The 26,992-nt window shown below is 40.2% G+C and overlaps 1 protein-coding gene across 1 annotated transcript; it reads right to left on the bottom strand.

Moving 5' to 3' along the window:
• Positions 1 to 450: 450 nt before the first annotated feature.
• LOC121538042 (spermatogenesis-associated serine-rich protein 2) lies at positions 451 to 26,915 on the bottom strand. The gene is made up of 13 exons (XM_041845780.2): positions 26,828 to 26,915; positions 22,830 to 23,166; positions 16,997 to 17,076; positions 11,577 to 11,685; positions 11,086 to 11,135; positions 10,299 to 10,530; positions 9,959 to 10,144; positions 9,599 to 9,734; positions 9,146 to 9,204; positions 5,413 to 5,522; positions 3,901 to 4,003; positions 3,590 to 3,738; positions 451 to 3,449 (listed from the first exon to the last, which is right to left on the bottom strand). The coding sequence occupies exons 2-13, from the start codon at positions 22,852 to 22,854 to the stop codon at positions 3,156 to 3,158; spliced, it is 1,533 nt and encodes a 510-aa protein (XP_041701714.1). The 5' UTR covers positions 22,855 to 23,166; positions 26,828 to 26,915; the 3' UTR covers positions 451 to 3,155.
• Between the last annotated feature and the right edge of the window lie 77 nt (positions 26,916 to 26,992).

The following is a 26,992-nucleotide window of genomic DNA, read 5'->3' as shown; positions in this document are numbered from 1 at the left end:
TTAAAGCAATACCTCTAGCCCTCATTTGACATGTTGCTGATTACTGAGATTTAGACTTGTGGCAGAGGCTTGATGGGACATTTTAAATAATCTTACTTGCTCCAGTATGGAACATTTACATAGTTAACCATACAATGAGAAGTGATCGCTGGGGCGGCAGGTAGCTTAGTGGTTAAGATCGTTGTGCCAGTAACCGAAAGGTCGCTGGTTCTAATCCCCGAGCCGACTAGGTAAAAAAATCTGTCGATGTGCCCTTGAGCAAGGCATTTAACCCTAATTGCTCTGGATAAGAGCGTCTGCTAAATGACCAATTTTTTTTTTTACTTTTACTTACAGTTAAATTGATATATGGATCTGTAAAATACAGTCTCCTTGATCTGTGCCCATGAAAAGCATATGAAGACAAAATGACACCTACTTATGTATTGCAAAGTTTAATAGTAAATGAAAAGTGTGCCTTTCTGTGTATGGGGGGGGATTAGAATGGATGGGGAGGGCAGATGTCTTTGGTCCATACTTGGTGGTTCCTGTAGTGAGGGGCAGGTGGTAGTGTACGAATTGGATGGAGGCAAGAGAAGGCACTTAAGTTTACAGGTTTTCTTTAGACATTTTCAAAAGAACAAGGACATAAGGTCTTAGACAGGACGAATTGGACTGAACCAGATTGTTAACCTCCAGGGGTAAACCATACGCTCAACATGTATATAACATACAAAATGCCCCATGTGAGCACAACAAAATTATAGCTATATATACAGTAAAGAAAGAAAATGTAATATAAAAAATTAACATGCTACTCAATCTAGAATAGATTATCCCATTGGAAAACAATCAAAATAGTTTTTTTTTTTTTTTATAGGCAGAGAAAGAAAAAAAGGCAGCAACTCTAACAGGAAATGCTTTTCTCTTTGGTGATAACCAGATAGTTGAGAATGTAGACAAAGCTGTGAATGTGAGTTCTTACACTTGGTAAAAGAGATTGAGACAGGCATAATTAATTCCCTATACAGAATAACTCTAGCTATTAGACAACTGTAAGAAATACTACATGTACATAATGTACATGCTTGGCCAGTATGAAAATGTATGCACTCACTAACTGTAAGTCGCTCTGGATAAGAGCGTCTGCTAAATGACTAAAATGTAAAAATGTAAGCTACCAAAAGGTAATAACTAGCAATGTGTTGTGGCGAGAAAATGCTCTGTAGTGCATGCATCTCCGCAATTGAAGAGTAGGCCTACTGTGCATTATGATTACTGAGAATAGGCGTATATTTACAGTGCAGATCTGAGATTAGGAAAAATTCGCTAAAAGGCAGGAAGCTCTTGGAGTTGGCTACCAAGCCTTACGTGCTCAAGCACAGTTGCTGATACATGCCAATTGATCAGCCCTGCTGTATACACTCTGCACTTCCCCAGAAGACTTTGTAAGCCATTGAACAAACCAGAACTACATAATCTTTACGTTGATGTGCAATATAACAAAAATGAAGACATTGGCCAAATTATACTCGTATGAAAAGAAGACTTCAGTATCTACGTTTATAACATATCTTAAACACAAAGGTATTCCTATGGATAACTTCCTACCAGTAATATTGGAGGAGATGGGGGGGGGGGGGGGGTTTCTCAATTCTTCTACTCACCAGGTATGACCCTTTGGTACACAGGAAACAGCTGTATGGCCTTATACACATGCCTTGCAGTTTGACACGACACCGCTCTGCTTTCGGTAAATGGTGAACCATACCAAGCCCCATTTCAAAAGAGCATTATCAGGGCTCTGAAAAGCAAATCCCTAAAAGCAACATTATGCCTTCAGGCAGTGTACAAGGGGCAACAATTAGGTATTTATCCAGATTTTGTGAAGTTATTGTAGACGTTACTAAGAATATTAAATCTGTCCCAACTCAGTAGTCATAAAACATAGTCGAAATAAGACCGAAACAGCATTCACAAATTTGATCTGACTTTTTCCTTCTCTAGGATATGATCAAGAGAAAAGTTAACATATTAAAAAGGACAAAAAGCTCCTAAAGCTCACTTTTCATCATGTAAAAGATCACAAGATTGTGCACTTAACAATGTTCGTAATGCAGGCATCTCAGCATTTCTAGAAAGGCAAAGGTGAAGTTGCACTGTGATAGATGGCAAGCAAGTCAAGTGTGTGCCATTTATGGCCCTGTCTGAGATGCACTGAAAATAAGGAAAGAATAAGAATAGACCAAATAACACCTAAAGATATGTACTACTAACAAAGATATGTACTACTAACAAAGGGAAGTCCAAATTCAGACTGTAGGTGTAGGGGAGTGTAGGTTCCTTTCTCATACCTGAAATTTGAGAAGTGGAGTCATTCATAATTAAATATGTATGTAATAAAGAAATTGAGCCCTCTCCTTGGATTATACAATAACAATATAGAGAAGGACAGGGCAACTATCCACTAAACTATTCTCATACATGTTAGAGAGGGAATAAACAACTGCCATCAGGCAACATCCAAAGTGATTACCTCTGGTTCACCTGCTAGTTCTAATTATAAACGTATTAATTGTCCAGTTCAAGGAGTACATATTATTTACAGGCGCAACTAGTATTTATGGTAAGCTCTAAATGAATTAGATACAAATAAACGTATGTAGTGTTGATTGTATGCCATTGATGACAGTCTTCCATACATACTAGTAAGCATGCCGTAACATATGGAACTGAAATGGTTTGATGTACTGCAACAACAAAAAAATCGCTACCAAAATAAAATTGATTTGATGCTTGAGAAGAAAAACTAAAATAGCAGAGAAAATAAAAATGCTAAACATAGATGCCTTTTAGCAGTGCACAAAATGCATATAAATCTCAAATCACAGCAGTCTCTGTGCTGAACTCATCACCAGATAACACTGGCCTCTGAAGTAGCAAAATGCTGCTAGATCAACAGGCATGCGAAAATAGGTCTTAATAGCGGATTTTCAAGTTTGGCGGATGAATGGTTTTGCCTATGGGTGGCACTACAGCTCAACTGACAAAAAGATGTAAACTTGTATTCTATTCTTCATCAAAAAGGAGTTAGTGGGGTGGAAGGTGCAGGGTACAGGGTATCGAGGTTGGAGTGCCAGGGTTAGTAGGTGGTTTTAAGCCAGGGAGTTCCGGTGTCAGGGGCAGTGTGTCCGCGGAGGCCTTTGGGGCAGACCGTTATGAGAAGGGTGGTCTTGACGGTAAGAAGAGGATGGAGTGGAGTTGGAAGGGCCTCTTGTGGAGTTGGAGGATTGTGTGGCAGTAATTGTAGGATGGCTGGGGCCATCACCTTGGCCTTGGTTGCCCTGGTAACCCTGGGAACGGTAGCCTCCACGATTGGGGTTCCTGTCGCGATATGAGCCGCCATTATACCGCTGCCCACCGGAGTAGTATCCCGGGCCCGCCGTATACCGCCTGTTGCCTTGGAAAGTCTGAAAGGTGCAGATTAAAAATCACACTTAAATCACAAAGCAATCATATTATGCTTATCATTTTTACTCCTAAGGAAACATGACTGAAAACATTCAGCAACTCCTTTAGTTGCATGTTTATGATTGCTTTGTGAGCTGACCGTTTTGTTCGGCTGGGTAGGGCGTCCTTCGAAGCTGGAGCCCTGGTGCTGAGAGGGAGGTGGGGCTTCTAGGTACCCTGGGCCTGTGATGGAGGAGGAGGTGGAGCTACAGCGGGAGCGGCTGGAGTAGCCTGTCTGAGGGTGGTACACTGAAAGGAGAGGGCGTCACAAGGGCAGGAGTTACCATAGAGATACATAGTATTATTATTATACAAATATGTGTTCCATTTAATTCTGTGGGCGTTACTATCAAGTTGGAAGCATTGGTCAGTAAGAGGAAAGACATCAAAGAGAAGAAAAAAGGAATGTACCTGATCCAAATCCTGTGATGCTTGTCTTCAGTGGTTCTAGTTCGAAAGTGAACTTCACGGCTTTTCCCAGGTCTTCATCATATTTACGTTCACTCACAAAGTGCTGCAAAAAGAGGAGACGAGACATACAGTATGTGGACACCCCTTCAAATTAGTGGATTCGGCCATTTCAGCCACACCCATTGCTGACAGGTGTATAAAATAGAGCACACAGCCATGCACTCTCCATAGACAAACATTGGCAGTAGAATGGCCTTACTGAAGAGCTCAGTGACTTTCAACGTGGCACTGTCATAGGATCCACCTTTCCAACAAGTCAGTTCATCAAATTTCTGCCCTGCTAGAGCTGCCCTGGTCAACTGTAAGTGCTGTTATTATGAAGTGGAAACATCTAGGAGCAACAACGGCTCAGCCGCAAAGTGTTAGGCCACACAAGCTCACAGAACGTGACTGCCGAGTGCTGAAGTGCGTAAAAAACATTGTCTGTCCTTGGTTGCAACACACACTACAGAGTTCCAAACTACCCCAGGAAGCAACGTCAGCACAATAGCTGTTCGTCAGGAGCTTCATGAAATGGGTTTCCATGGCCGAGCAGCTGCACACAAACCTAAGATCACCATGGGCAATGCCAAGCGTCGGCTGGCGGGGTGTTAAGCTCGCTGCCATTGGACTCTGGAGAAGTGGAAACGCGTTCTCTGTAGTGATGAAACACGCTTAACCATCTGGCAGTCCGATCTGGGTTTGGTGGATGCCAGGAGAACACTACCTGACCGAATGCATAGTGCCAACTGTAAAGTTTGGTGGAGGAGGAATAATGGTCTAGGGCTGTTTTTCATGGTTAGGTCCCTTAGTTGAAGGGAAATCTTAATGCTACAGCATACAATGACATTCTAGACGATTCTGTGCTTCCAACTTTGTGGCAACAGTTGGGGGAAGGCCCTTTCCCGTTTCAGCATTACAATGCCCCCGTACACAAATGAGGTCCATACAGAAATGATTTGTCGAGATCGGTGTGGAAGAACTTGACTGGCCTGCACAGAGCCCTGACCTCAATTATTTTTTTTTTCTACTTATCCATTTTTTTATTAACACTTATTTTTCTTAAAACTGCATTGTTGGTTAAGGGCTTGTAAGTAAGCAAATACAATTTGATTTGACCTCAACCCCATTGAACACCTGGGAAGAATTGGAATGCTGACTGCGAGCCAGGCCTAATCGCCCAACATCAGTGCCCGACCTCACTAATGCTTGTGGCTGAATAGAAGCAAGACCCCGCAGCAATGTTCCAATATCTAGTGGAAAGCCTTCCCAGAAGAGTGGAGGCTGTTATAGCAGCAAATGAGATGTTCGAAAAGCAGGTGTCCACATACTTTTGGCTGACCAGGGATTACAGACTTGTCTTCGGTCAGATCATGGCTCAATTCCAACACAACATAGTCCCTGAACCAATTTTAATTAACAGTTGTAAATTTGTCTTGACTATAGATAGTGTTATTACGGTAGTCAACTTACCTTTATGTCCGCGCGCAGCTCACTTAGTTGGTTCTCAGACATGGATGCCGATTGGTCAGTTAGCCTGCGGAGCTCCTCTGCTTTCTTTTGACGGCCATCCAAAATGGCCACTTGAACACAGATATACAATATTAGTTGACCGCTCACTCAATATTCAGACACCTTCAGTTGTATGGAAAGAAATCCACACATAGGCAATACCATACTGAAACTTGGGACTGGGTATGTCCTCAACATGATAAGGTAAGACTATTAGTTGACTAGTTTTGACAAAATAGATCATACAAGATACAACACTGTATCCCTAAATAACTCCACAGGCTTTTCCTAGTGCTGACAATTATTAGGTCAGCACCAGGAAAACTCCCACCAGAGGAACAGTACTGTTTGTGTAACAGTTGCTAAGGAGATTCAAATGACAGAAAACACTTCACTCCTCATGAGGAAAAACGGGGAAGGGAAGAAAGCAAGTCTCATCCATTAACAGTAACACACATCTAAAGGAAGGGAAGAGATTAGGGCAGAAACTGGTACATTTGAAGGAATGTTGAGTTTCTGTAATGTCAAATAACTGCTCTAGTGTTCCCTCTCTTCTTCCCTCAATTCCCCACACACCTAGACACAAAGAAAGCATTTAGTCTACCTCGAAACCTGACACTATTCACTTTTTCCAAGCTCAGGACACACAAAACTTTATTGGAAGCTGTAAAGAATAAAGGGAGAATGGTCTACTTGTGGAAATATGCAGTCTTGCTCTGTCATGTTTCACTACATTGAAGACTCTGGTATGCCTAAGGCCCAAAATAATCTTGAGGACATACATTCGAAGAATGCTGGTTGGTTAAGTGAACTGGGAGGGAGTAGGTGACATATATTGGTAGCCTATATGGAATGTCCTAACTGGGACAAAGGCTTTCAGATTTTTTTTAACATAGTAAGAATATAAATAAAGTCTAAGTCAGGGGTGTCAAACGTCCGGCCCGCGGGCCTGATTAGGCCCGCAAACGGGTTTAATCCGGCCCGCGAGATGATTTAAAAAAATAAATAAAAATTTGTCAAGTATAAAAATGCGCTGCAATTTTTCAATAAAATAAACTGCTGTTCCAATTGCGTCCACTGGATGGCGCAATAGCAATTGTGTTAAGCAAGCAAACTGTTTATACCGGGGCAGAGCAAGTAGGTCAAGCACGTGCAGCCAATGAGCTACTTTGTTTTGCCCGCGATATTTATTACGGCTTCTACTTTTAACATTATGTGCTTTGGCACCCTCATTGCCCCAATATGTCTCTGTCAAAAAAGAGAAAAGTGGACGCAGAGTGCAGAGTGTTCCAAGAAAAATGGTCATCATATTTATTCACAGAATTGAATGGGAAAGCTGTATGTTTGGTGTGTTCAGAGCATGTTGCAGTGCTGAAAGAATATAACCTTCGTCGCCACTATGTGAGTCTTCATGCCGACAAATATGACAACTTTCAAGGACAGCGGAGATGAGAGAAGGTGAATGAACTGTTGGCGGGTCTGAAGAAACAGCAGTCTGTGTTTACTCACAGCCGAGACATCAGTGACGCTGCAGTGAAAGCTAGCTACCTCATTGCTAATGAAATCGCAGTGGCTTCAAAACCATTTAGTGAGGGTGAATTTGTAAAAACATGCATGATGAAGGCAGCGGAGATTGTGTGCCCTGAAAAGCGGCAGGCTTTTGCAAATATCAGCCTGACAAGAAACACAGTTGCAGACAGGATTTCCGGTCTTTCAGTGGATTTGGACAGCCAGTTGAAGCAAAAAGTAAAGTCATTTATTGCGTTTTCGGTTGCAATTGATGAAAGCACGGACATTACAGATGTTGCACAACTGGCAGATGTTGCACAACCATTTTCATCCGCGGAGTTGATGACACATTGACCGTCACCGAGGAGTTTGTGGAGTTGGTGCCGATGACAGATACAACGACAGCAGCTGATATTTTTAACGCACCCGTCGGCGCGCTGGACAGGGTCGGAGTGGACTGGTCCCGCGCTGTCAGCCTGGCTACAGATGGTGCGCCCTCAATGATCGGGAAAAAAGCAGGCGTTGTGACAAAGTTCAGAGAGAAAGTGCAATCTGCAAATGGAGGACGTGATTTTTTGACTTTTCACTGTATTTTGCACCAGGAGGCTGTGTGTTGCAAGTCATTAAAGATGGATAACGTCATGAAGGTGGTCATCCAAACTGTTAATTTCATCCGATCCAGAAGCCTGAATCACCGTCAGTTTGACAGCCTTCTCAGAGAGAAAGACCACATCTATGGCCTGCCATACCACACTGAGGTAAGATGGTTAAGCCGAGGTGCTGTGCTGAGGCGTTTCTTTGATTTACGAGAAGAAATTGAACAGTTCATGGAAGAAAAGGGCAAACCAGTGTTAGAATTTCATTCCGCAGAATGGATGCAGGACCTTGCATTTATGGTGGATGTTACAGAGCACCTGAATAACTTGAACAAACAGCTGCAAGGGCGCAACAAAGTTGTCACGCAGTATTATGACAGCATACGTTCTTTCAAGTTGAAGCTGTCATTGTGGGAGACGCAACTTGCCGGTGGTGATGCAGCTCACTTCCCCTGTCTGAAAAATGTGTGCGCGACCCAACATGTGGCAGACATGAAGCGGTTCAAAGATAAAATAACGGGACTGTTACGGGAGTTTGAGCAACACTTTCAGATTTATGTTTATATGATTTTATGTTGATGTGCTATTGTTTTTAATTGATTTTATTGTATTTGTATATTTAACCTATTCTTGACTCTGTGGTTCTTGCACTTGTTTGGGGAACATGATTTCATTATTTGTATCTACATTTCTGCCTGAGAAATGACACCCTGATATAGTTCTGTGATCTGTGAAACAGTTCTGTTAATCACTGAGGCATTGTGTGTTTGTGTGTTCTTTTTCTTTAGAATTTTCAAATAAACTTGACGTGTTTTATGATTAATAGTGATGTTGTGCTTGTACTATTTTGGACACACTGTCCTCAGGCTCCAGCTTTATGTTGTATGTTGATCGTATTAAAACAAAGAAAACAATCTGAAGTTGTTGTTTTTAAGTTATATATACACCATGATTTTTCCGGTCCGGCCCACTTGGGAATAGATTTTCCTCCATGTGGCCCCTGAGCTAAAATGAGTTTGACACCCCTGGTCTAAGTGTACAAAACATTAAGAACACCTTAATATTGAGTAGCTTTTTACCCTTTTGTACCCCTTTGCCCTCAGAACAGCCTAAATCCGTCGGGGCATGGACTCTACAAGGTGTCGAAAGCATTCCACAGGAATTCAGTCCCATGTTGACTCCAATGCTTCCCACAGTTGTGTCAAGTTGGCTGGATGTCCTTTGGGTGTGGACCATTATTGATACACGGGAAACTGTTGCGTGTGAAAAACCCAGCAGCGTTGCAGTTCTTCACACAAACCGGTGCGCCTGGCACTTACTACCATACCCCGTTCAAAGGCACTTAAATATTTTGTCTTGCCAATTCACCCTCTGAATTGCACACATACACAATCAATGTCTCAATTGTCTCAAGGCTTAAAAATATTTTTTTAACCAGTATCCTCTCCTTAATCTACACTGATTGAAGTGGATTTAACAAGTGATATCAATAAGGGATCATAGCTGTCATGGAAGGAGCAGGTGTTCTTAATTTTTTGTACACTGTGTACATTGATGTCCAAATGCTAATTGAAAGGTGTTGTACTCACTGGCTTCTGCTTTGACTTTGTCCATCTCTGTCAACAGAGTAACCTCTCTGTCCATTAGACTAAGAGAGGGGTGGGGAAAAAGAGATATGAAATGACATGTTCTTTACTATGATAAGGTGAATATGATGATTTAAATTTCTAAGATAGAGTCTGTACTTTGATTTTGGCAACACTCACCATTTCTCTACTACAATAACACTGGTTAGCAATAGGCTACATGTTACGCTGAAAGAGGTACTAATGGTGGTTGCTGTAGTGCAGAGGTGAGAGCAATGCACGGATTCAGTGATGGACATTAAAGACTTCAATCATATCTCCTAAATTGCTTAGGTAAACATTCTGTTTAAAATAATGGAATGTGGTATGTTATATCTCACAATAACAAGTTAACATTCCAAATATGACCTACAACTTTACAAACGAATGTAGTGGTGTTAATGTTGGGAGATGTACCAGCTCTGGAGCTCAGCAAACGTCTGCTTCATGGTTTTAATAGAGGAGTCCATTTCATCCTTGACCAACACTCTGTATCGACTAAGCGACACTGTGCATCTCTGCAGGTCCTTCACAGAGCGGTCAATGTTGGGCGCTGAGAGTCAAAGAACAGGGTTAGAGGTCACTTGTCTTAGACAAACAAAGCATTACTAGAGCTGTCGTCATCAACACTCCAGTACACACATCCTAGTTGTATAAGATAATATACAGTTGAGGCACCTGGGACTGCTAATAAACCATGGGACTGCAGGGAACCCATGGATTTGACAATATTCTATATCAACAATAAGGAAATAATAAAGCAAATTTTGCACTAACCAATCTTCTTAGCTCCAGACGATCCCTGTTGGCTCTCATCAGTGGTGAGCACAGAGGAAGTGGATGATTGCTGGGAGTTGGTTCTGGGACGGAACTTGTTGCCACGGGGAGGCTGGTGATTCCTTCTTCCTTGAGCATGATGAGGGGTGGTGCTTGGGCCAGTACAAAAAGAGTCTGCTTCCACACCTTTAAGGAGAAAGACACTGCAGTGTGATCTTTTCCGATGGGTAGGCGTTGGCTTCAACTACAGAAGATTATCAAAAGTGTAGTATAGTCTCAACAATCCAAAAGGTTGACTGATGGGTAAAATAAAGCCACTGAGACTGCTCTATAACAATACCTGTAATGTCCGACATGGCAGGTTCAGATTCGAGCTCAGCTGCGTCCAAGAAGGCAGAATCTAACTGCTCACTCAGAGAGTCTAGTGAGTCTCCGTCCAACGCGGCGCCATTGGCATGGAACCCATTTACTGCTTCTTTATTCTCAGTCTCCAAAGGCTGTGTGGTTTCGGCTGGAGCAGGCTCCTCTCCCGGAGGCTCTGGCTGGGGCTTGGGCTTCTTTTTCTTCTTGGGCTGGATGTTGAAGAATCAAAGTCAGATTCTAACCACTACAATAAAACCTTACACAGCTTTTGGTGTTCATACATAACAAGCATATAGCTTTGGTTGAGCAGACTGTAGGTCCTCATGACATAGACACCAGATATGTTCAGCTAAAGCTGCTGACTTCAAAGCAAAATAGGTGATAGGTGAAACGATAAAACAGATTAAATAACATTAAAGTCCATCTGGGGACAGATGTTGGAAATTTGTGTGAGCTAGAAACTCAATGTGTTTGTACTCATCTCTATCCAAATAAACTAAACATACATTTCCTTTGACTAGCATTTAGAGTTCAAAGTTAATTGGATTTAAAGTAAATGTTTTTTTTCTCCAAGTCTGGATTGGTCTGTAACTGGAAGTATATCTTTGGAACTTGTTTTCAAAAAGTGCCGACTCATAATCCTGTGAGGGACAGGCCATATTTAAAATGTCATGACACATGATAATATATTTCATTCATACTCATGTGGCCCTTTCATACAGAATGCAATACCCTGAAGTAAAGGACAAAGTTAACAAGGTTACCTTTTTTTTACCAGTTACATTCCACTCCTTCAAGATATCAATGGCACTACCTGAAGGGAAAATGAAGTAATTATGAGTTAAGAAGAATGCGCTCTTTCCATAACAGCCTTGACCTTGTTCGTGACATGCAGACAATGTTTCAGATTATCTAGGTTTAAATACTCCATTTAAAAAAAATAGCCTTTTAAAAAGAGTAGGTCTACAGTGACCAAAACCACACCTGTAGAAGTAGGCCTACATTACACTAAGAAAGTATGACTGATGCGAGCCATGTAAAAAAATTAATCTGGTTAATCCACTCGATACTTGTTCCTGCATCATACTTCAAGTAACAAGAGGGTGATTGAATACAAGAAACCCAAGTTGTACTTAAATGTACACTTTGAACCTGAGTGTTCTTAGATTTGAAATACAAAATGTATTTTCCATTTATTTGTGTATGGTGTCTGTTCTATATCACAACAAGAATGATCACTATGGCATTCCCATACCTTCTAGGAAAGCCTGGACGGCCTTATCAACGCAGTTCTCAAAGTGCTGCAACACCAGAACTATCTCATTGTTGCTTTTGTTGGGAACAACGGCCCTGACGGCACTAATCTGTGAAGAGAACGAATAAGAGAGAATTAACTTAGCATAGTGACACATATCCCAAGGCCCTGGGGGATCATTTCTAAATGTTGTGTTTGTACAACATACAGTGCCTTGTTAAAGTATTCATCCCCCTTGGCGTTTTTCCTATTTTGTTGCATTACAACCTGTAATTTAAATGGATTTTTATTTGGATTTCGTGTAATGGACATAGATAAAATAGTCCAAATTGGTGAAATGAAATGAAAAAAAAAATCATACAAAAAAATAACGGAAAAGTGGTGCGTGCATATGTATTAACCCCCTTTGCTATGAAGCCCCTAAATAAGATCAGGTGCAACCAATTACCTTCAGAAGTCACATAATAAGTTAAATAAAGTCCACCTGTGTGTAATTTTAGTGTCACATGATCTTAGTAAATATACACACACACACCTGTTCTGAAAGGCCCCAGAGTCTGCAACACCACTAAGCAAGGGGCACCACCAAGCAAGCGGCACCATGAAGACCAAGGAGCTCTCCAAACAGGTCAGGGACAAAGTTGTGGAGAAGTACAGATCAGGGTTGGGTTAAAAAAAAATATCCGACACTTTGAACATCCCACGGAGCACCATTAAATCCATTATTTAAAAATGGAAAGAATATGGCACCACAACAAACCTGCCAAGAGAGGGCCGCCGACCAAAACTCACGGACCAGGCAAGGAGGGCATTAATCAGAGGCAACAAAGAGACCAAAGATAACCCTGAAGGAGCTGCAAAGTTCCACAGCGGAGATTGGAGTATCTGTCCATAGCACCACTTTAAGCCGTACACTCCACAGAGCTGGGATTTACGGAAGAGTGGCCAGAAAAAAGCCATTGCTTAAAGAAAACAATAAGCAAACACGTTTGGTGTTCGCCAAAAGCCATGTGGGAGACTCCCCAAACATATGGAAACTGAGCTTTTTGGACATCAAGGAAAACGCTATGTCTGGCGCAAACCCAACACTTCTCATCACCCCGAGAACACCATCACCACAGTGAAGCATGGTGGTGGCAGCTTCATGCTGTGGGGATGTTTTTAATTGGCAGGGACTGGGAAACTGGTCAGAATTGAAGGAATGATGGATGGCGCTAAATACAGGGAAATTCTTGAGGGAAACCTGTTTCAGTCTTCCAGAGATTTGAGACTGGGACGGAGGTTCACCTTCCAGCAGGACAATGACCCTAAGCATACTGCTAAAGCAACAGGAGCGGTTTAAGGGGAAACATTTAAAATGTATTGGAATGGCCTAGTCAAAGCCCAGACCTCAATCCAATTGAGAATCTGTGGTATGACTTAAAGATTGCTGTACACCAGCGGAACCCATCCAACTTGAAGGAGCTTGAGCAGTTTTCCCTTGAAGAATGGGCAAAAATCCCAGCGGGTAGATGTGCCAACCTTATAGAGACATACCCCAGGAGACTTGCAGCTGTAATTGCTGCAAAAGGTGACGCTACGAAGTATTTACTTTTTTTTTTTTTTGTTATGCATGCTCAAGTTTGTTGTCTTATTTGTTTGTTTCGCAAAAATATATATTTTGCATCTTCAAAGTGGTAGGCATGTTGTGTAAATCAAATGATACAAACCCCCCAAAAAACAATTTTAATTCCAGGTTGTAAGACAACAAAATAGGAAAAATGCCAAGGGGGGTGAATACTTTCGCAAGCCACTGTATACCCTAAAACATGCGGGCGCCAGTTTACACAAAAGTTGGCATTTATCAAATCTGAACTTGGCGTGAGAATGTGCTTAATTTCATGCAAACTTTAGACCATGCATACACACTATATCTAGTGGTTGTATTGCAAGTAGGCACATTTTTTGCAAATGGGGGATATGACACGCTTACTCATAAAAAATAAAATAAAAACAGGAGCCATTTGCTGTTAGTGATAAGAGCGAAAATCTATGCGTTTTATTTTTGGAATCTACAATAATTAGACATAGGAATCTATTTCCCATTTTATTTTCATAACGATTGCAGAATAAATTCCTCACCTTTTCTGTCTGTGATGGGTTCATAATCCCGAAGTAGCCATATGCCTACATCAAATTACCATACGCATCTCTCATTTAATTGGGCCTCATAGCCTAGTAAATAGATAGGCTACATGTATTTTAAGTTCTGCTGTATGCGATCCCATAGGCAGTGTGGTTTATACAGGCTACATAGTTGAATTGAACAGGTAAATTGACAGTTGATATTTTATATTGAAGTATGTATGCTACTACTGTATTTAGACTACTGTAATTCGTTTTTTGAGTAGCCTAGACAATGTTTCAGAATTCGCAGGCAGTACAGCATATTTAGGTTGGGGGAAAAGTTGATGCAAAACATGTTCAAACATTCTGCTGACAGGTCCACAACAATTAGCCACTGTTTTCTCTTTAAGAAACTAATCACAGTCCTTTGCCAAATACAGCATAAGTTACTGCAAACGATTAGACTGGTAGCTTATGTAAAAGATTTGACAGTATGGGTAGACTACAGTATTGCTGTGCGATAGGAGCACAGAGCGCAACATAATAGCCTATTTAATCTGAGCCCATACCAAGGCAGGAGATAGAAACACAATCTATTGATAAAATATTGAATAACAATTCATCTTGTGCATAGAAGTGTGGGCTGTAGCAGTGTTTCCGCTGTAGTCTTTTAACTGTGGCGCTGCGTCACAGAAAAATCATTGCCACCACGGAAAAAATTATATCAAACAATAATTCTGTAGAGGAGAACTTTGAAGATGCTACAACAGTCGACATTTACTTTTCCTCTGCAAACAAAACGAGTAATGAATAGAAAAATCAGACAAACCCATAGAAGAACAGTATCTATACTGAACAAAAATATAAAGGCAACATGCAAAAATGTCAACAATTTTACTGAGTTACAGTTCATATAAGGAACTCGGTGAATTGAAATAATCTATGGATTTCACATGACTGGGCAGGGGTGCAGCCATGGGGGGCCTGGGAGGGCATTGGCCCACCCACTGGGGCCAATCAGAATGAGTTTTCCCCACAAAAGGGCTTTATTACAGACAGAAATACTCCTCAGTTTCATCAGCTGTCTGGGTGGTTGATCTCAGACGATCCCGCAGGTGAAGAAGCCGGATGTGGAGGTCCTGGGCTGGCGTGGTTACACATGGTCTGCGGTTGTGAGGCCGGTTGGCCAAATTCTCTAAAACGATGTTGGAGGCGGCTTATGGTAGAGAAATTAACATTCAATTATCTGGCAACAGCTTTGGTGGACATTCCTGCAGTCAGCATTATAATTGCACGCTCCCTCAAAACTTGAGACATCTGTAGCATTGTGTTGTGTGACAAAACTGCACATTTTATTGTCCCCAACACAAGGTGCACCTGTGTATTGATCGTGCTGTTTAATCAGCTTCTTGATATGCCACACCTGTCAGGTGGATGGGTTATCTTGCCAAGGAGAAATGCTCACTAACAGGGATGTAAACAAATTTGTGCACAGCTTTTTGTACGTATGGAACATTTCTGGCATATTTTTTATACTTTTATATTTTTCTTCAGTACATTTACCTAGTTGGCTTGTTGTGTCTTCTATGCGAGATAAATATTCCTCAATTATATTCCTAAAATATTCCTTAAATTTAAGAGCGACATAGGGAGGGAAACATGCTTTCTGACAAGCAGTCAATGCACACAACTATTCTTGCAATCGCTGGGAAAACAGCAGTTTTAATGGCCTTTGTTAAAAAGAGGCAGTGGTGGAAAAAGTACCCAATTGTCATACTTGAGTTAAAGTAATACGATAGCTTAATAGAAAATGACTCAAGTTAAAGTGAAAGTCACCAAGTAAAATACTACTTGAGTAAAAGTCTAAAAGTATTTGGTTTTAAATATACTTAAGAATCAAAAGTAAAAAATAATTTCAAATTACTTATATTAAGCAAACTAGACGGCACCATTTGTGTTTTTTATTTATTTACGGATAGCCAGGGGCACACTCCAACATTCAGACATCATTTACAAACGAAGCATGTGTTTAGTGAGTCTGCCAGATCAGAGGCAGTAGGGATGACCAGGGATGTTCTCTTGATAAGTGTGTGAATTGGACAATTTTCCTGTCTTGCTAAACATTCAAAAGGTAACAAGTACATTTGGGTGTCAGGGAAAATGTATAGAGTAAAAAGCACATTATTTTCTTTAAGAATGTAGTGAAGTAGGCCTCCTGTAGCTCAATTGGTAGAGCATGGCGCTTGCAACGCCAGGGTTGTGGGTTCGATTCCCATGGAGGTATGAAAAATGTATGCACTCACTATAAACTGTAAGTCGCTCTGGATAACAGCGTCTGCTAAATGACTAAAATGTAAAATGTAAGTAAAAGTAGTCAAAAATATAAATAGTAAAGTACAGATACTGCAAAGAAACTACTAAATTAGTATTTGAAAGTATTTTTACTTAAGTATTTTACACCACTGAAAGGAGAGAGAGCATTCATACTTTATTATTTCTCAACTCCTAAATATGCGTGACCTGCACCATTTTAAACCCAGAGTTTTTAGCAGTTCCATGATTAAGCAGGTTACCAATTTGCCCTGAGTGCATAGGGAAGAGCGGGGCTAAATGTTACACGGGGCAATTGTAGGGTAACTTGGGGTAAAATGCCACCCTAGCTTAAAATAGTTTTTGGGGAATTACTTAAATTGTGATGGGACAGGTGACATTTTTTGTTGAGCAACAGTATTGGCAACCAGGGAAAGTGTTGGGGGGGGTTGTGACATGAAATGCTTTCTGTGAGAAGTACAGGCAAGGGCTGTGTTACCCAAGTTAACCTAACAGGTAGGCGTACATTCTATTTACTGTGTTTATGCAAGTTTTAGTGGACATAAAATGAATCAATAGGATGCTAACTAGTTAAAAGATCACATTTGGGATCTAGCTAATGATTAGCCCAATAGGGTAACAGCAGTTCCAAATTATACAACAAATAAAGGGCATTATTGTCACCATAAATGGTGAATGGATGGCATTTTTCAGGCAGGGTTATAATCCTAGTTCATGCACACAAAGTATTAGGACGGGTCGGCTTTATAATGGAAAACATGCATGTGTATGGCATGCGCCAAGTTTATAAATCTCAATATTTTTAGACGCACATATTCATTTCAGAAATAGTGCACGCAGATAATTAGTTAGAAATTTACACAACAGATTTAAAAAAGAGGACCCTACTAGCAAAACTGGAATTGTATTCAAATCAATACAATTGGAATGTTGTCAAACCTAGAGAGAAATATTTTGGTGTATGATCATTTTTCAGTCCTTACCTTCTCCTTCATTCTCTCAAACGTCCCACCCTGGGACATAACCATTTTCAAGTTAGTGTCGAACACCATACCAGAGGTATCTGGGGGAAAAAGAGAAAAGGTTTCTTGAAAAAATAAATAAGTGGATTTTGAATTTCTCATCGTTTTTTGCTGGACCTAGGTCTATTTGCAAAACAATTGTAAATGCACAGGCACATCATTTGTTAAACAAATATCTCCCCATACCTAGTCATTCCTGTAAATTCAAAGGTCTTTGTGTTAAAAGTAAACCATGGTGGAGAACACAGGGATTGTCATAAATCATGTGGAACAGACATAAGGACTGGGCGAATAAAGTGATAAGATGCTTGCTTGATGACCTCTTAAGTAAAATATGCATTTGTTTAACAACTGTTTCAAGGTGCTTGAGGCCTAGGCCTAAATATTTTACAATACTTTATTTAGGCTAGGACCAAAAATAACTGACCCTAGAGAAATGAAACTTGTCTCAAGAAATCTTAGCATCTGGACTGGCCCAAAATGATCTGAGCTCTGCATTGAATTTGAACCGGTTATAACTGATGTACAGTTCTAGAAACAGAATGAGTCAGCAAAGCAGGGGTTTACGCATCAGATGGATAAGAATACCGCGCTAAAAAAAATAAGCTCAATGAGATGAGAAACAGATGGGTTGCTGCAACCCAAATACATGTGGCATGAGCAAAGAATGCCCAAGGACAGATTTGCAGTACTCTGCAACAGTCCTAATGGATGGCTTTATTTCAGAAAGTTCATGAAATAGCCTAACTTTCTATCTCAGAAAAGCTTGAACCCTTCTAAAGGTATACTATCCAACGTGGACTGCATGGATGTCAGTTCATCTCTCTCAGCTATTGTGTTTGAAAGGGTCCATTCTAACTCAATAAGATGTCTTGTAATGTATCCTTTCCAAAAGCGGTTCTGGCCAAAGGCAGCACTGGCAACGATGTTTGGTCTGAGACAGTCAATGTTTTCTTTGTCTACAGTAAAATGGCAGAGCAGGAAAATCTGATGGACTTCCATCATGCAACCTCCAGAGATAGCCTAACGTATGAGTTCACAGCTTTGAGTAGGGATGTCAAATGCTCAGCCTGCTGCACAGCCCCTACGGATGCTCTTCTAGAGCGCCTGGTTAAATTGTGCTGAGTAAAATAACAAAACAAAAAAAGTAAATAATCTGTACGTTTGCTTTATTTACTATCATCCCCTACAATTTATCCAGAATGCTGCAGCCCGCCTGGTGTTCAACCTTCCCATGTCACCCCGCTCCTCCGCACACGTCACTGGCTTCCAGGCGAAGCACGCATCCACTACAAGAACATGGTACTTGCCTACGGAGCAGTAAGAGGAACTGAGATATGTGGTTTTACCACCTAGCTATCTTAAGATGAATGCACTAACTAAGTCACTCTGCAGAACAGTGTCTGCTAAATGACTAAAATGTAAATTAAGATATTGAACTATTTTGCCATATCTAATTAATGTATAATTATGCTACTTTCCATTGATGTGGACAGTATGTGTTACTACATTACACAAGCTGATGTTTTGACCACATCAAATTGGGGGAATTACATATGCTTTTTACCTCAGATTAGTGATGTTACTACAAAAGTTTATAGTCAACAAAATGACAAGATCAATTGCTTAAAGCAGATCAATATCTTTTGTCATACGCGCTCTCATTTTCTTTCTCAAAATGGAACAGATAATTCTGACTACAGTCTCTCTATAAATAGTAACTGGCCACACACCAATACAAGGATTTGAAAGTCAAACCTTCACTTACATAGCAGCCAACCGTAGTCACTTCATATCCTATGGCGGGTTGTGATTTGTTGAAGTTAACTAAGAGAAAAAGTAGTTTGTTCCCTTTTCCGTGATGGCAGCTTCACGAAATCAACATACGCCATTCCAAAATATAGATAGGAATTTGTAGAAGGCTTCTATCTAACCTACCATGTATAGGTTATTCCAAGTTTCCGTGTGGCCTTTGAATATAGTTAGTTTAAACAGCGCTACACCCCAAACGTTTGCACCCTGTTCTATTGATTTCAGCTTGATATCGATGGAAGTGATTAACAAATAAAGTGTTGTGCTTAGGGCTGTGGCGGTCACGAAATTTCATCAGCCGGTGATTGTCAAGCAAATAACTGTCGGTCTCACGGTAACTGACCGTTAATTAACATAAACACATTTAGCATCTCCTGGCTTCCACACACAGCCTACAAGCCACTGATGCAGACCTTTGGAATATCTACATTTTAAAAAATACTAACAAATCCATGTAATATAGCCTACACCTTCACAATAAATCCATTATTTATTTTAGACAGGTCTAAAGAAGCATGAGATTTAGAAAATGTTGTCTATTTCAGAAGAACAAAATAGCATACTCTGAGTTGTCCTTATGTTAGGTCCTGATCTGGCTATGCCAAATGGCTGTGGGCTACACTAGTTCATTTAGCAGACAAGATTTGCTTAGAATTCTGTGGCATTATTTTATAGTATGAAGAATACAATTGAACAAAGCTGAATAAAATAGAAAGGATATTTTCTCCAAACGATTTGAGGGAGTGCGCACATGCGGCTATTCTGTGTTGAGCGGTTAACAAAAGAAACAGGTCCTCCTATATGCTTAATTTAGAGTTATTAATGTAACTTTAGTTGTTCTACAAACATTGGGCTATATGTTTTGAATTTTAACCTCTGTGGGATCGGTGTCCCGTATACGGGACAGTTGAGCTAACGTGCGCTAATGTGATTAGCATGACTGTTGTAAGTAACAGCAAACTTTCCAGGACATAGACATGTCTTATATGGGCAGAAAGCTTAAATTCTTGTTAATCTAACTGCACTGTACAATTTACAGTAGCTATTACAGTGAAAAAATACTATGCTATTGTTTGAGGAGAGTGCACAACAACAAAACAATTATCACGGCAACTGGTTTGATACATTCACCTCTGAAGGTAAATAACGTACTTACATTCAGTAATCTTGCTCTGATTTGTCATCCTAAGGGTCCCAGAGATAAAATGTAGCATAGTTTTGTTTGATAAAATCCATTTTTATATTCAAATGTAGGAACTGGGTTCTACAGTTTGAACCCCTGCCCTCTCTGGCTCCACACCCACCCCGCCCGGCCATCTAGATGTGTGAAAGTTAGTGTATAAGCTAATGATCCATCATGTATGACATTCCTTGGGAGTGTGTAAACTTACAAAAATCATATGGTAATACAAAATGTATGTTCTCTATAGTTATGTACTTGAAGATGTATCAATTTACCAATTCAGCACATTTGGGCAGACTTGATACAAAATAGTCCAGTATTGCAATCCTTCACCTGATCAATCTGAAACATTGTACACACTGCTAAATTGCACCTAAACTGCAATATTATATTGTGGCCTTTCTCTTGCATTTCAAAGATGGAACAAAAAAATAAATAGAAAACGCATGTTTTTTTGTTTGTATTATCTTTCACCAGATCTAATGTGTTATATTCTCCTACATTAATTTCACATTTCCACAAACTTCAGTGTTTCCTTTTAAATGGTATCAAGAATATGCATATCCTTGCTTCAGGTCCTGAGCTACAGGCAGTTAGATTTGGGTATGTCATTTAGGCGAAAATTGAAAAAAAAGGGTCCGATCCGTAAAAGGTTAATACGTTGTAAGGCTGCATGATGCGACTAATGATGATTTGAAAAAAGTTGCTTGAAAGGCATGACCTCTGCTTTGTTTTTTACGCAGGCAGTACACTACATCAGTCACTCATTCACAATTTGACAAGCACTTGATAATGCCTAGAATTTCACAGCGGCATCCCCTTTTTTGTGGCCGTAATGCACCCTAAAAAGAATCCATGCCTTTTGCGGCCAGTGGCCGTTGTGCGCTTCTCCCTGAGTGGTGCGCGTGCTATCACGTGATCGGGTCTTTCATGTGATCGACCCACTTTAATCAAAATGCAACACCTCAACATGTAGCTAGCGGTCTTCTTTAAATTGTCCTCTAACCAGTGATGTACACATTATTCCCAGATTCTGTGTGGTTTTTGAGCTGTGTTAGCTTTAACAGGATGTGCAACCTCATCTCCCCCCTCTCGCGCAATTGATTTCAATGTGATAATCGATAGGAGGGATTGACAAAAGTGTTGCATTAGTCTTTCTGTTCTGGTGACCCCCGTATCAAAATGCAACATTCCAAAATGTAGCTGACTGTTCTGCAGGTTGTCCTCTAACCAGTGATGTCAAAATATATCCTGTTTCCATGTGGTTTTTGAGTTGTGGTAGTTTCAACAGCGCAAACCCTAAGCGTTATTGCCAGTTGACAAAACCAGATTTTTGGTGTGTGTTCAGGTGCTCGTTTAAAAAAACACAGGTAATATGATTACCATTGTTGCACGTGTTGATAGTACATGTTATGTTTTCAATATATCATGAACTGTTTCTGCATATTGGTTATTGATTTGGACACTTTAAAACTGTGTTTTGACATTGGGCTATTTATCAAATGTGTCTTTATTTTTATTTATTATTATTTTTTTTTATTAATTTTTTTTTGTGTCATTTAGCAGACGCTCTTATCCAGAGCGACTTACAGTTAGTAAGTGAGTGCATACAATTTTTTTTTTTTTTTGTTATGCCATGACCTACCAATTGAGCTACATCCCTGCCGGCCATTCCCTCCCCTACCCTGGACGACACTGGGCCAATTGTGCGCCGCCCCATGGTTCTCCCGATCACGGCCGGCTACGACAGAGCCTGGATTCGAACCAGGATCTCTAGTGGCACAGCTAGCACTGCGATGCAGTGCCTTAGACCACTGCGCCACATCTTGTCAACAGCGACAGCATTTTCAACTTAAGTTTTAGGAATATAAATTGGTATTGTACTTAAATCAGGAAACAAAACTGCTGAATGAGTCCAAAAACGTGCTGCGATTGATTTATTTTGATGATATAGGCCTACCAGAAATCACCAAAACTGGTTTTCCCTGCCTACTTTGAGCTGAGTGTATGGCCTAAACAGACCCACTTGATGAAGTTGCATGTCAATTTGTCGAGTGCTGCTTATTTAGCCTGGTGCCAGCTCTGTTTGTGCTATCCTATCAACTCCTTGTCATGCCAAATATGATGTGCCAATGTTTGACATGACAAGGAGTTGACATGACATGTTCAAACATATCTAGGGCTAGGCTACGGCTTCTTGCAGGGAGATACAGCAGCAACAAGTTAGAGCAGCAGATGAAACTTCCACCATTTACAAACACTTATTTAGGAGGACATGATCACTAGGCCAAGGGAGGGCCTATAAAAATGTGTCCAGATTGACTCGAGTGTCTTTGAGAATCAGCTTCACACATTTAATGGTGCACAATGCAGAAATCTCTACGCCATTTCCTGGTTGCTAAAATTCTACTAGTTTGCCTAATTTCAGTTTGTGACAAAACAAGCAAGTATAGTGTAGAGAATCATTGTACCATCTAAACAGCTGTGAAATATATTTTCCATAACCAAAAATATTGTATTTTCAGCTGGTGTACAAAACCGAAAGTAAAAGACGCAAATACGAAACTTAATGGGGAGCATAGAAATAGCGCACATAGAACATATCTACCCTTTCTTAGACTTGCTTTCAATGAAAATGAAAGATCTATAACTAAAATGTCTACGTGAATTTGGTCATGGCGCCCAAAAAGTTACATATTGCAACATTAAAATGCATTCTAACACTGGTTATGGCATTTTCAATGGTAGTTTATCTGTTTTTAAAAACAAATAGCAGAGACGAATGATAGCATTACATACCCCTCTGGCTGTTTTTCTTCGCCATGTTGTAACTCCACTAGTCCAAAAAGTACAGTAAGTAGGTCACAGCTGAGTGTCCCAGAGTACAGCTCTTTAAGTCAAAAACAAATCAATAAAAACTATTTTCCAGATATTCAGTTTGAACTAGTTTCCTAAATGGAGACTTCAGCTCTTCATGTGTAGAAATATTCCTCCTTGATTTCCCCTCAGACAGGATGCCAACAAAGGCTCACAAATCTGGCAGTGGGAGGGGTTGAAGGAGTCAGGGGCAGATCAGGCCACCACTTAGGCTTGGATTCAACTTTTCTTCTCCGTTCTCCCCAAAGTTGATCCAATTCTTAAAAAAGGAGACAGAAATAAGGTTACTGTCTAGGGTTGATGTCATAAACAGAGAGGATTAGAAAGAGTTGCATGAGATTATCTAAGTGAACAGACAGAAAAAAACGAGTAGTTCATAATTCATCTTGACCCAACAAATGCACACAAAATAAAATGGTTGTAACATTTAGCATATTCAGACACAATAAATATTACATTGGTGCTGTCAAGTCTATAACTAGGCTATTCTAGGGAAAACGCCTAGAAATGTAGACTACTATGAATGCGCATTGTCTAGAACTGAAAATAGTAATGCACGTTCACAAAAAACGATTCCTTTGCTCAGAAGTCATAAAACGTGATGAAAAACAGATTTAAATAAATTACTCTGTCTGGCACACCATTCTAGACACTCTGGATTCAATATTGTACATATTTTCAGTTTCACTAAAATGCATGGTGAAGAAACCTTTGAATCATGATTTCGTTTAGTTCCTCTGGGTGAATTAAACCTGACCTAGATATGTGGCATGTGATGCCGTTTTAAAATGATTTGATGAAAACTGTTAAACCATCCAAAACAAATAATTTGAAGGCCTACAAATCTGAGTACAGTTACATGCACACAATAATATGATTGTGGATAGTCAGATTAATAATAGTTTGTCAAAACATTTGCAAGCTTTGCAAGATGAACGATTTCCCCAATAATCCTGTCTACATGGACACATCTGAAATCAGGCTACCTAATGGGACTTAAATAAATGTAGAAAATCACCAATCAAAATAAACGTTCTACCACAGCGACCACGTTATTTTTGCGAAGCCTATTTGATTCAGAGTTCGGACATAAAGTTTGTATGTGAAAACTATTTCTAAGACGCATACTTTCAGTATTTTCGAACTCAGTTCATTATGTGCATAAGAGGGAGGCTTGCACAACCGGTGCTGGCACATACACAGATCAAATACACCACTTAAGCTGTTTACATGTCCTAATCATTCGAAAGATTGTTCAGAAAAACAGGTGTTTTAATCGGCGTATGCTTACTTTGATTTTGACCTTAAGCTGATTAAGATAAGCAGAGTAAAGTGTTTGTGACTAATGCCATACTCGGCCTTCTGCCATAATCAATTTAATATCGAATTAGTGTGCATGTAAACATACTCTCTGATATCATGTTGAATTTGTATTAGAGCATGTCTGATTTTTCAAAAATCATAGCCTACGTCACAATGAAGTTTTATCAATACATACTGACACTAGCCAATATGCCAAGTTAGCTTGCTGACAGACGCCATGTCCCTAATCAGTTTGATAATGCCCAGTCCTTGAGAACCTTGAACACCACCCTCAGCAAACTGTGGAGTCATTTATGGGCCAGCTGTTTCCCACTTAGGTTTCCATTTGACTCAGCAGTCCTGGAAGAGGAAACTTAAACTATGCAAACCCACACCCTTTTCATTATCCCTTTATGTCACAGTCTGGCACTCACTTCATAGCATGCCACCACAGCACACCACACCTTTGAACACGTCAACCATAAGCAGTCAACAAGTGATGCCGGAGTGCGTACACCTATGTTTCAGGTAAGACATGGACACATTGTGTTTATCAAGCGGGATGGTGCTCGATTCCCCAAGTAGGTTACACACCATGTGTTGATTTAGGCAAAACACTGAATAGGACCAGGCAATAAAAATGATATGAATTGGCCTAGATTCTAAAAACTGAATTTTAGATTAGCAGATTTATGAAACTGAAATAAGATGTCCTTTTGAAGCTTGAGACAAATTTACAAGGGTCATCACTCAAGATGTTGGCAACCCACTGTCTTGTGATGTGAACAGAATTGTAGTTCAATCAGTGCTGCAGGGTCTTGATTCACAAAACTCACAGATAAGGGCACAATCTGCAAATTTGGCCTCATGTAAAAAGTGTAGCCCTGTGTTGATCAAAGCTGTTAGGACTGCAGACTACAAATTATACTACAAATTATACCAGACTACAAATTATTATCTGAGACTCAACGACGCCAGGCTGTGTGCTTCCTAATGGATAGGCCTAATTAATTTAGAAAATTATTTTGTTTGGAATCTGGACAACTTTTTTAGTTTGTTGTGTGTAATCAAAGGACACCACACAGTGAGTACGTTTACATGCACATTAATAATTCGATATTAAACTGACTATGGCCGAGTATGGCATTAGTCATGTAAACACCTTACTCTGCTTATTTTAATTGGCTTAAGGTCATAATCTAAGTAAGCATACACCGATTAAAACACTTGGTTTTCTGATCAATCTTTCAAATTATTAGGCCACGTAAACAGCTTAATTGGAGTTCCAGCGGTGTACTTGATCTGCGCATGTGCCAGCACCGGGTAGCGCAAGCCTCCCTCTTATGGAGGAATGAAGTGAGTTTGAAAAAATTTAAAGTATGTATCTTATAGTTTTCACATACAAACTTTGTATGTCCGAACTCAGAATCAAAAAGTCTTCGCAAAAATAACATGGTCACTGTGTTAGAACGTTTATTTTGATTGGCAATTTTCTGCATTTATCAAAAGTCCCATCATCAGTAGCCTGATTTCAGAGGTGTCCATGTAAACATGATTATTAGGGAAATCATTATTCTTGCAAAGCATGTAAACATTTTAAAACAAACTATTATATTAACCTGACTATCCACAATAATCGCATTATTGTGTGCATGTAATCGTGCTCTCTGATCCAACCAACCAAACCACGTTGGCGGTTAATAGCGTGTAAACCATTCGATTTGTTTTTTAATCCCTTCTCAAACCATTGTTACATTCCTCTGTGACCGTGTGCTTCCACAGCAAGGCACTTAGTAAACAAATCGGATCTATTAGACAATACCTCTCAGTAAAGGATAGAAAACATGTTATTTGGGTAAACTACCCCTTTAAAATACTTTGCATCCCAATAGTAATACTGTCTGTGCCAGCTTCTGGAAAAGACCGTCAGAAACGAACTAGTTATCTGCTTCTAGTGAGCAAAAAAGCAAACATTTCTGACAAATTAGTTAGCCAAGTCCCAAGAGGTAACGTTAGCTACTGTAGCCTAAAACTCGTTTTTACCATCTGTCTGACTGCATCTTAGCTACGCCTTTCCTGGCTAGCCTACACCACTTGCAATGTCTCATTTTATGCATTGCAAACTAGCTAGCTACTGTAGCTCACTTAGCTAATTATGTCCATTGCTGCATTTATTTAGTTAGCTAACCGGGTACCACCAACACTATACCTACGGAATGTAGCTAGGTAACGCGTTAGATAACTAGTGCTAGAGACCACCTAACGTTAGCTCATAGCGAACTAGCTACTATTCTCGTTTTGTTAAAATAACGTTATAAATGTGCAAATCCTAAATGAACTGTTAGATAGGTAGTTATTGCGTTACTGGATTAGCTAGCTAACGTTAATATTTTCAAAACCACCCGAGACTGCAGTGTAGTCGTCGTGTATCACTGCATTCTTCATCAACTCAGCAGCTACCGTTAGCTTGTTAAATCGTAAGCTAGTTTAATTGACAATACTAGCTAACGCACTTGTCTCTCCAGTTTGTGACACAGCAAGCTAGCTAACTGGGTCTGTTTACTTGCGTGCTAGCTATATAAATGTAATATTGTATTTTGGAGTGATTCAGCTCCTACCTGGGTGTCTTTCTCTGCAACGTTACCAGTCGTCTGTGGTCTCCACTCTCCAATATTTTCCCGGCCTCTCCAATATGGTGTAATTGCAGCCCGCAAATCGGGGGCGTTTCTTGATATGGTCGTTAGGATAACAATGTGGCAGGTTAGGAAATGACGTTGAGGTTA

This window comes from Coregonus clupeaformis, chromosome 24 (genome assembly GCF_020615455.1).
Source record: "Coregonus clupeaformis isolate EN_2021a chromosome 24, ASM2061545v1, whole genome shotgun sequence".
In the NCBI taxonomy this organism is placed as follows: Eukaryota; Metazoa; Chordata; class Actinopteri; order Salmoniformes; family Salmonidae; genus Coregonus; species Coregonus clupeaformis.
Note: the sequence above shows the minus strand (reverse complement) of the source record. Positions and strands in the feature narration are given on the sequence as shown.

Bases quoted from the DNA above. Each gene is read 5' to 3' on its own strand.
- LOC121538042 (XM_041845780.2), bottom strand. From the start codon at position 22,854: ATGGCGAAGAAAAACAGCCAGAGGG. The intron at 10,145-10,298 runs GTATTGTTATAG...TTCTCCTTAAAG, and splicing joins TGCCATGTCGGACATTACAG to GTGTGGAAGCAGACTCTTTT. The intron at 9,205-9,598 runs GTACATCTCCCA...CCCCTCTCTTAG, and splicing joins TTTGCTGAGCTCCAGAGCTG to TCTAATGGACAGAGAGGTTA.